This window comes from Pterocles gutturalis, unplaced genomic scaffold (assembly GCF_000699245.1).
Source record: "Pterocles gutturalis isolate BGI_N339 unplaced genomic scaffold, ASM69924v1 scaffold11284, whole genome shotgun sequence".
Lineage (NCBI taxonomy): Eukaryota > Metazoa > Chordata > Aves > Pterocliformes > Pteroclidae > Pterocles > Pterocles gutturalis.
The window spans coordinates 21,188-31,525 of record NW_010130815.1 but is presented as its reverse complement, the minus strand read 5'-3'; the positions used below and the strand labels follow the sequence as shown (position 1 = coordinate 31,525).

Sequence of the window (10,338 nt, the reverse complement as noted above, 5' to 3'; positions counted from 1 at the left end):
CACCCCCCAGGGTAGGGGGGACTCGGAGCAGGGCTGGCTGCGTGGGGCCACCACCCGGCCCCAGCCAACTGGCCAGAGGGGACTGATGGCCATGTACGATATCAGTGTTGTATATTTTTGACCCATAGAGCTACCTAACTTTCATATCTCTTCTTCCTTCTTCTCTCCTTCCCGATCTCCTCCGTCCCTCCTCCTGGACATTTCCATGCGTGGGGAAGAAGCTCGTGTCCACAGCAGGGCAAGGGGACGTGTCACCTCGGGAAGATCCCTAATTAAAGCTATGATCTCTTGAGTTTCCAATGCTTTGTTCTCCCATCGCCTCCACCAGGTGCTCGGTCAGGTCTGTCTGGGCATGTAGCCTTTCCAAAACCTCCCTCCACCTTGACCTCACGGCCCTTTCCCCACCACGGTCCAGACCCCACTCCCTCCCAAGTCCCCATACACAAGTTGTCCCTACACACAATCATCACTGAGTTGGGAATTGAAAAGTACAACTGGCCAGGGGACCTCAAGAGGGATTTCCCAGTTTCTTCTCCTGGGGACTCTCTAGGGTTTAAGGTTGCCTGGCAACCATCCCTTTCCCCACTGGCACCTTCAGCAGACACAAATGGGACAGCATCACTCTCCATCCACATGGAACTCCATGAGTGTCCTCAAGCCATCAGTTGGCCCAGGCGTCCGTGGCCTCAGGTGAGTTTGAACCCCAAGAGGTGCAGGTGCCTCTCTGGCTGCTCCAGACCCAACTCATGGGGTCTGTCCCTGTTACCCAATCTACCCCTGCCCACCTTTTAGACACTCTCCCTTTTCCTGGTAGACCTCTGTACCAGTCTGGGGGTTTCAGCTCCCCATACACAGACCGTCCCTGTCCACTCTGTTCTTTTCCACCCTCCACTGAGCCCCAGCTCACCAAGCTCCCACCCCTTCACCTTGGACTATTTATCCCTCCCTCTAAATCTCCCTTTCTCTTCAGCTCCCAGCCAAGCTCCGAGGTGAAGCTCCATCTCTTGACCTCCATCCCTGTGTGTACCAGGCATGGGAGATGGAGCAAACTTTGGCCCTCCTTCCCCAGGAGGTATTTGCCAAGAGCAGCAAAGCAGCTCCAACCAGGCCCATCCAGGTGTCCATGGCATGGCCATGGAGAGCACTCCAGGTGGGACATTAATAGGGGACAAGTCTCTGGGTGAAGTGTTGGCAGATGGACCCACCAGCCACCCGCACAAGCATAGCTGGAGGCATCACCTCTCCACCCCACTGGGCACCCAGGGGAGCCAACACAGCCGAATTCAGCCCCAGTGAGACCATGCTTGGGTGGCCGAGGGTCCTAGCTCACTCCCAGCCCAGGAACTCAGGACCCAAATTCAACTGAAGCCTGAAAAGCAAAAATAAAATAATACACCAGGCCCTTCGGCATCGTCATAGAATCACAGAATGGTTTGGGTTGGAAGGGACCTTCAAGATCATCGAGTCCCACCCCCTGCCATGGGCAGGGACACCTCCCACTAGCCCAGGTTGCCCAAAGCCTCATCCAGCCTGGCCTTGAACCCCTCCAGGGATGGGGCATCCACAGCTTCTCTGGACAACCCGTTCCAGTGTCTCACCACTCTCATCTTCCCCTCATAGCCCACATCTCCAGCAGACAACACACCAACATGCCCACAGCATCTCTGTGCAATCACCTCTTCCTGCCTCAGCCCCAAGGTGGACACAGGAGGTTGTTCCTTGTTGCAATCTGCTGTAGTCTTGGACTACATGGCCCTTTATGGCCCTATATAGAGTTTTATACATTTTTATAGACCAACACCCTACTCGTCCATCCCCCATAATGACATTGAGCTCTTTTTCAGCCAGCAGGACAGAGGGATTGTCCTCATTTTACACTCAGGGAAACTGAGGCACACATGCTCGCTCACATCTGGTCAGGCAAAGCAGGGCAGAGCAAGGTCAGACGTGGCTGGGCTCTTAGCTGGACCCACTTTCAGCCCTTTGTGGGTTGAGCCAGAGGTGTCCCCAGGTTAGAATCATAGAATCATAGAATTACAAATGGTTTAGGTTGGAAGGGACCTTAAAGACCATCGAGTTCCAACCCCCTGCCATGGGCAGGGACACCTCCCACTAGCCCAGGTTGCCCAAAGCCTCATCCAGCCTGGCCTTGAACCCCTGCAGGGGTGTCAAGGTTGTCCAGGCTCAGTTTTTCTGATGCACAAGGCTGTCTAGAGGAGCCTTGGCACGGCAAGGAGCAACAGAGGGATTTGCTCAGAGTCAAGGGAGAAATCACTGCTTTGAGTAGAAAGTTGAAGATTTTCCCCTGTGCTCCCCAGTGAGCTCCAGTAAAGCTCTGTCCCAGACTGGGAACAGGCTTTTCTCCACCACCAGGAGCCATGAGGATCTGTACCAGCCCTGCTTTTGGTCCTTTCCCAGCACCAGGTTAGATGAAGCGAACATCTCAACGCCATGCTACTGTCTGGAAATCAAATCATAGAATCATAGAATCATGGAATAGTTTGAGCTGGAAGGGACCATGGAGGTCACCTGGTCCAACCCCCCTGCAGTAAGCAGGGACATCTTCCACTAGATCAGGTCGAACATCCCATGCCCAGGGCTCACACTGGATCTTTCTTCTGCTCCCCTTTAACGAAGGCAATTAACATTGAAACGACACCGTGGGAGCAGATGAGCCAAGCTGTTTGCTGGCACAAAGCAAAAAATAAAAAACTTTCATGTGCAAAGCTGAGACGGGGACAGCAGACACCAGCTGATAGCGAGCGATGGGGAAAACAGAGATCTTCCCTCCCCAGCTGCATCCCGGTGGGGGAGTCTCATCCACACCCGGCACCGGCTTGGACAAACCCTTCCAAAATTAATCCTCCTTCTCAACCTCTGCCAAGCAAGACCGGGGGTTGCTTGGAGAGGCTGAGACACAAGCGGAGGTTGGAGGAGCCAGATTTCCTGAGGAAGCTGGATGGAAACAGGAGCACTGAAATCTCCATCAGCACCCACCTGGGTCTGGGAGCGTGCAGAGTCAAGGCTGTCGTGCTTGGGAAGGACGGTGTTGCTGCTTGGGGTGATATGTGCAGTTTTGTAAAAGCCAGCTGAGGATTTGGTCTTTCCTGCCATTTCATGCAGGGTTGAAATCCAAACTCTGAGTAACGCACTCAAAAAGAACGGTTTGTTCAGGTGTGGTTGCACAGCCGCTGCAGGCTCACTCTGGCCAACATATCTTTCTGCATCCACTGCTGGGTCCCTTCCAAACTCTTAATAATCCTTCCCTCAGGCTGCCAGCTCTTCCCTGGCCTCCAGGAACCCCCTTGTCCTCTACACGCCAATGCTCAAAGACCTCCTCCACTCACATCAGAGCAAACCAGAGATGCTGCAGTGATTTAGGCAACCCCCAAAGACAGCAGGTCCTGAGACCCATCCTGGGATCAAGGAGGCCCCGTGCACATCTGGTTGAGGAAAGGATTCAGGCAGTGTAACTCAACGGGTGTGGAGCATCTGGGCAAAAATGCACCCCCACTGTGCAAGAAGGTACCCACATTCACATCATAGAATCACAGAATGGTTTGGGTTGGAAGGGACCTTAAAGCCCACCCAGTGCCACCCCCTGCTATGGGCAGGGACACCTCCCACCAGCCCAGGTTGCCCAAAGCCTCATCCAGCCTGGCCTTGAACCCCTCCAGGGATGGGGCATCCACAGCTTCTCTGGGCACCCTGGGCCACTGCCTCACCCCCCCTCACAGTACCCTTGGCTGCTACATGGGTGCTTTGTTCTGCTCCGTGTCCCTCTCATGTGCTTTTGCTTTGAATTGTGGACCTTTGCCTTCCTGGCCACTTTCTGCAGGTTGTGCCTCTGGGGTAGTCCCATTTTTTTCCTCTTCCTCTTGGCACGCCCCAGCCCTGGCACTGAACTCAAGAAGGGTGGTGGGACAGAGGGGATCTTGCCCATGTCCAGAGCACTAAATCATGAGGTTTAGTAGCTCCTGTAGAGCCAGTCCCCATGTCTTAAGGTGAGATCAGATTTTAAAACTTGTATTTCTGACCTCCGGAACATCCCATGTCAGTGAGTTCCTTGCTTTTGTATATGCTGCATGGAAAATAAAACCATTGTCCATTTGCCCTGGAGATGAGAGAGAACCCAACATTCTTATGCCACCAGTGTTGGAGCAGGCATCTCAGCCCCGTGATGTTACCCCAAGGCAGGAGCCCCATCCTGCAACTCCTGTCCATCCCCAGGAGATTCAACAGATGTGCTGTTTCTATTTGCAAAAGGGAGATGGAAAGTAGAAAGCACATTTCCAGCCCTGAAGATTGAAAAGAAAATCTTAAAAAATGAGCCTCATTCATTATAAAGAAATAAAACCAGATACTCCTCACCCCCCCCCCAAAAAAAAAAAAAAACAAAAAAAAAAAACCACATTCAAAGTTCTTTTCCTGATTTCACTGAAAGTTCTCTTAGACACCACAGGGAGAGCAATGCTGAGTGAGTACTTCAAAGCCAAATAAACTCCAAGGGTCTGCAGGTGTAAGTCATTCTTACCCTCATGGCAATCTCTCCTGGAGCAGAAACACCTGAGCCCTTTGGCAGCAGGTGCCTACACAAGGAGGGGGCAGGAGGAGGGACCCTTTAGCAGAGAGCCCAGCTCCCCCTGCTATTAAAATCTCCAGAGGGAAGCAGGCAGGGTGTGCTCTTGGTGAGGTGGTTGTGATTGTGGTGGGGAGTCCAAGTGGTTGAGAGCCATGGTGAGTAGCTGTGGGGCTTGGGTTTGCTTTCTGATGTCCATGGCTGGTCCTTCTCTGCTCTGGAGGAGGGTGAAGCTGGAGGTAGCTTTTCTTTCCAGGTGTGGGAAGGTGTCTTGATCTTGCCTGTGGGTTTTCCTGGGGGTGAAAAGTGATTGTGGGCTATGGAGGAAAATGTGAGCCCTGGAGAAGGGGCTCCTGGGGATGCAGAGCTTGTGCTCAGGGGTAGCCAGAGCTGGGTTGGCCTTGCAAGCCTGCTGTCTGCCTCTTCCTACCTTGCTGAGATGCCTTCAGACCTACCTGTGCGCCTGCATGAAGATACTTGGTGTCTTACTGGTGGCATCTAATCCAAGACTCAGCTAGGTGCCCATCTGGTGTTGCTGTGGGGCTGAGGCAGACCTGGAGCAGGGGGTGAAGGTCTCCCCCTGTGAAGACTGTTCTGGCCCTGGTGTGAGGGGTGGTTAAGACTGTCCTGGGACTGTTTGTGTAGGAAGAGAAATGCAATGGTGGCTGAGGGCTGATACATCAGGTAGGAACCCTCAGGGCAGGGCCTTCTGCTCTAGGGTAGGATGTTGCTGCCCTGCTGCTGGGCTTGGTAGGGGTGCTGCTGTGCCAGGTTTCTTGCATTAATGTAATTTGGGAGTTGCTGTGCTGGGTGTCCAGCCCAGTGTCCTGCCCAGGCCATGGCTAAAAGCAGGTGGTGAGGGCAGACTAAACCTTGGGTAAGCCCATCTGAGACTTTTGTATCCTCCTAGCTCAGGGCTCCTGGGTTTTCTCCTCAGTAAGCCTCAGTGGAAGTATCTAGTCCAGCTTCTCTGAATCTAAAAGCCTGATTATTCACAGCCCCATGTGTTAAGGAGCTCAGCTCAACCACACTTTCAGTACAGGGACTTTTTCCTTTGGTTCAATCCAAGAGCAGTTGCTTGATGGGGTATCTGCCAGTCTTGTATGGAGAAGATGAATCATTGGTCCCTACCCATCTTTGCTTGGATCCTCTCTAACTGTCTCCAACCAGGTGATCCCGCATAGCTGCGTCTAGACTAAATGGAGATGAGAAACAGCTTGGACAGTCAATACTAGAAGCTTCAAAGCACAAGCTTCTCCCATGGGAGAGAGGCAGGGGTCCTTTGCTGCTGCCCATCTGGGTGGGGAGAGGTCTGCCTCTACCTCTCTGGGAAGGGCATGATGGGGAGCAGTTGGACTTGACAGCTATCACGTGCTGTATTTGGTGGCCTGCTCTTGGGAACAGGGCTGTTGAGCAACATCATGACAGTGCTGGGATGCAGAGGGACCTACTGCAATGCCATAAGCTCTGTGTCTGCTTTGGTGGGAGGTTCCAACATCTCTCTGAAGGCCTGAAGCTTGTTGTTGTTCATTCAGCAGCTCTTGGGTGCCTGCTATGGAGAAAATGTCCTGGCTGCCACCAAGCTGGGCTAGTGGTCCTCTTGCTTGCAGGTTGTTGGCCATGTGCTCTATAAAGACACCCAGAAGCACCAGCTTTAGTCTAATTCTTCAGTGCACATTTTCTAACCTCCTCTTCCCTCCCATCCCTATGCAGAGGGAGTGTATTTCTGTCCACATTGGCCAGGCTGGTGTCCAAATGGGCAATTCCTGTTGGGAACTCTATTGCCTGGAGCATGGGATTGAGCCAGATGGCATCATCTCCACCACTGCATCCTCAGGACAAACAGACTCTTCCTTTGGGACCTTCTTCAGTGAGACAAGATCAGGGAAGTATGTGCCCAGAGCAATATTTGTTGACCTGGAGCCTACTGTCATTGGTAAGTCATGGAAGGTCTCCAAATCTCTTGGGTGGAACGTGGTGGGGGTACCTTCTCTGATCTCAAGTGTGGTGTTGGACACCTAAACTGCTGAGGATGCTAGTTTCCATGTTCAACTGCATCTAAACTAGTGCAAGTAACTTGGTAGGCGGTGGATCTTGTGCCAGGGACACTCATGAGCTCTCAACTTCCTCCAGATGAGATCAGGACTGGGACCTACCGTGCGCTCTTCCACCCGGACCAGCTCATCAGTGGCAAAGAAGATGCTGCCAACAACTATGCCCGTGGCCACTACACCATTGGGAAGGAGATCATTGACTCTGTTGTCGACAGGGCTCGGAAAATGGTAACAGCCCTGGGGAGGGTCTTCTACCTTAGCACTCTGGTTGCTGTTGCCCTGGACATCAAGAGATGCAATGGGAGTGGAGGGCAAGCAGATTTTGGTCAGCTTGACCATGCCACTGTGACCTGGAACAACATGATGGGATGCATATGGGTATATGTCTTGCTGGTTGGGACTTCAGGGGAAAACAAGGGACTAAAGATGCCCCCAGCTTAAGCAGTGAAAAAAGCCCTGGTGAGACTGCATCTGGCATATTGTGTCCAGTTCTGGGCCCCTCAGTTCAAGAGGGACAGGGAACTGCTGGAGAGAGTCCAGCGCAGAGCCACCAAGATGATGAAGGGAATGGAGCATCTCCCTGCTGAGGAAAGGCTGAGGGAGCTGGGTCTCTTTAGCCTGGAAAAGAGGAGACTGAGGGGTGACCTAATCAATGTTTATAAATACGTGAAGGGTGAGTGTCAGGAGGATGGAGCCAGGCTCTTCTCTGTGACATCTAGTGACAGGACAAGGGGCAATGGGTTCAAGCTGGAACATAGGAGGTTCCACTTGAATATGAGGAAAAACTTCTTTACAGTGAGGGTGCCAGAGCACTGGAACAGGCTGCCCAGAGAGGTTGTGGAGTCTCCTTCTCTGGAGACATTCAAAGCCCGCCTGGATGCGTTCCTGTGTGATCTGATCTAGGTGTCCTGCTCCGGCAGGGGGATTGGACTAGATGATCTTTCGAGGTCCCTTCCCATCTCTAACATTCTGTGATTTAACTGTCCAGGCAAGATGGCTTTCTCCTAATGGGTTTAGTGTCAATCCTGATCTAATATCTCATCCCAACCCATGTCATGGCTCATCTTCTGGCTACTGTCTCACCTTAGGTGTCTCCTCCTACGGCTATCCTTGTGTGGTAGCTTCTGGAGTTCAAGGTTTCACCTATGTACATGCTCAGAAGTGCTGGGAGAACACCAAGATATTGTTGATTGAAGGCCACTAGGAGGTTCCACCTAAGACTTTTCCTCATCTTCTTGACTGCTAGTATCATGAGCGTCTATCTGACCCTATATGTCATTCTCAGGCCAGGCTGTTCTTCCTGCTAAAAGGGGAGATAATTTAAAAGCAGTTGTGTGTCTAACAGATCTCACCTGTTAGAGGTGAAAAGGGTGTGTGAGCAGTAGTAAAAAAAAAAGATGGCCTTAAACTTGATTGTTGAACACACTACTTTAGGTTAATTTAAGTCTAAGGAGACCAGAATAACTCTAGTAACCCGGTCCTTCTGGCTCTTTCTATTCTGCTGCAGGCTGACCAGTGCAGTGGACTCCAAGGGTTCCTGGTCTTCCACAGCTTTGGGGGAGGCACAGGCTCTGGGTTCACCTCCCTCCTCATGGAGCGGCTCTCCGTGGAGTACAGCAAGAAGTCCAAGCTGGAGTTCTCAGTGTACCCAGCCCCACAGGTCTCCACAGCAGTGGTGGAGCCCTACAACTCCATCCTCACCACCCACACCACCCTGGAGCACTCGGACTGCTCCTTCATGGTGGACAATGAAGCCATCTATGATATCTGCAACCGCAACCTGGACATCGAGCGTCCCACCTACACCAACCTCAACAGGCTCATTGGGCAGATAGTTTCCTCCATCACCGCTTCCTTGAGATTTGATGGTGCTCTGAATGTTGACTTGACTGAGTTTCAGACCAACTTGGTGCCTTACCCGCGGATACACTTCCCGCTCACGACCTACGCACCCATCATCTCGGCAGAGAAAGCCTACCACGAGCAGCTGTCGGTGCCTGAGATCACCAACGTTTGCTTTGAGTTCTCCAACCAGATGGTGAAATGTGACCCGCGCCGTGGCAAGTACATGGCGTGCTGCCTGCTCTACCGGGGTGACGTGGTGACCAAGGATGTTAACGCGGCCATTGCAGCCATCAAAACGCGCCGGTCGATCCAGTTTGTGGACTGGTGCCCCACGGGTTTCAAGGTGGGTATCAACTACCAGCCTCCCACGGTGGTGCCTGGGGGAGACCTGGCCAAGGTGCAGCGGGCTGTCTGCATGCTGAGCAACACCACGGCCATCGCGGAGGCGTGGGCCCGCCTGGACCACAAGTTTGACCTGATGTACGCCAAGCGAGCCTTTGTGCACTGGTACGTGGGGGAGGGCATGGAGGAGGCGGAGTTCTCGGAGGCCAGGGAGGACCTGGCTGCCCTGGAGAAGGATTATGAGGAGGTCGGAAGGGACTCTGGAGATGGAGAGGAGTATGATGAGGAGTAATATTTTTTTACCTGTGGAAGGCTGTTTGGATGAAGCTTTTTGTATGCTGGTCTTGCAATTCCTTCCAGAGAAGGGACTTGTAGGCTGGTTCTGAGAAAATGTGACTTGGAAATGCTGCAGCTTGGCCAAAAGCAACTCTGTGGTCAAGACTCGTATATGCACAAAGTTGGCTGAATAAATGGTGACAAGCAAATCATCTTCTCCTGTCTTGATGTGCCACCTCTCATGGTGGGTGGAGGGTGGTTCCCATGTTGTGTTGGTCACTGCAGTCCTATGCATTGGGCTTTCCTTGCCCCATGCATAGATTGTAGCTTGTAGATGCTGGCTGAGCCCTGGGAACTGGGGTGGAACTCCTCTGTGAAGAGGAACATGGTGATGATGATCCTACTCCAGCACTGGGTGCCCATGGCTTGTCCATGTGCACCAACACAGCTGACTCTGGGTTTTCTGTGCTGCTTTCTGCTCCAAGGCATAGTGGGGAGTGGGATGGGGTTTCTCTGGTTCCCCCACTGCCATGCAGAGCTGGGCTAAAGCAATCCATGTCCAGCTGCCAGGGCTGGGCATGCCTGGAAGTCTAACTGGAGTCAAGATGAGAATTCAAATACCTTTGTCATACCCCTGCAAAAGCACCCAAACCATGCTCTAGCTCTAAGTTCTAAACCAAGGAGCTGTCTCCCCAGTTAGACTTCTTCCCTCTTGTGCTGGGTGATGGCTGTCCCCCAGGAATGATGCAAGAATCTCTACAAACAGTCAATGAGCTGAAAAAGTGGAATTTCACTTGATCTCTGCAGATCCCCTGGACTGGAGCAGGTTATTTTTCCACTGTGGGCTCTCCTCCCAGTGATCCAGGAAAAGGAGGTGGCTGGGATGTGGTGGGCAAGCTGGATCTGCAGACAGGCTCTAATTGAAGGGTTGATGGTGTTGGCTTTGGGTTGCACTGAAGGAAGGTTTAAACAACCTGAGGCAAGGGTGGAGGAGGGTGGTGATTATTAAAGCCTGTCTCTACCTGCTGGGCTTCTGGGGTGACAGTGTCCCAAGGTCACCAAGGTGGGAGTTTTGGGGGGTTGTCTTACCTCCAGCTGCCCTCTGCCTGGGGGAGCAAAGCTGCTCGGACTGGTGGGACGGGCAACGGGATGACTATGGGAGAGGGAACGAGCTCTTCTGTGCCTCCTTTGAACCTCTTGGTCCTTCCAGATGTCCAAACCTCCCTCCAAGGAAAAAAAAAA

At 52.6% G+C, this 10,338-nt stretch overlaps 1 protein-coding gene across 2 annotated transcripts; it reads left to right on the top strand.

The window, feature by feature from the left end:
• Window positions 1-6,295: 6,295 nt before the first annotated feature.
• Window positions 6,296-10,105, top strand: TUBA3E (tubulin, alpha 3e). 2 transcript variants are annotated; one of them, XM_010080358.1, is made up of 4 exons: window positions 6,296-6,515; window positions 6,713-6,861; window positions 8,141-9,096; window positions 10,081-10,105. In XM_010080358.1, exons 1-4 carry the CDS (start codon window positions 6,335-6,337, stop codon window positions 10,103-10,105), a joined length of 1,311 nt encoding a protein of 436 aa, XP_010078660.1. In that variant the 5' UTR covers window positions 6,296-6,334. The 2 variants fall into 2 exon arrangements, with proteins under 2 accessions (XP_010078660.1, XP_010078661.1); XM_010080359.1 differs by lacking the exon at window positions 10,081-10,105 and having other exon boundaries at window positions 8,141-9,112.
• Window positions 10,106-10,338: the final 233 nt, after the last annotated feature.

Coding starts and splice junctions, on each gene's coding strand:
- TUBA3E (XM_010080358.1), top strand. CDS start 6,335: ATGGGCAATTCCTGTTGGGAACTCTATTGCCTGGAGCATGGGATTGAG. Junction 6,862..8,140: donor TCGACAGGGCTCGGAAAATG/GTAACAGCCCTG, acceptor ATTCTGCTGCAG/GCTGACCAGTGCAGTGGACT. Junction 9,097..10,080: donor GACTCTGGAGATGGAGAGGA/GTATGATGAGGA, acceptor ACCTGAGGCAAG/GGTGGAGGAGGGTGGTGATT.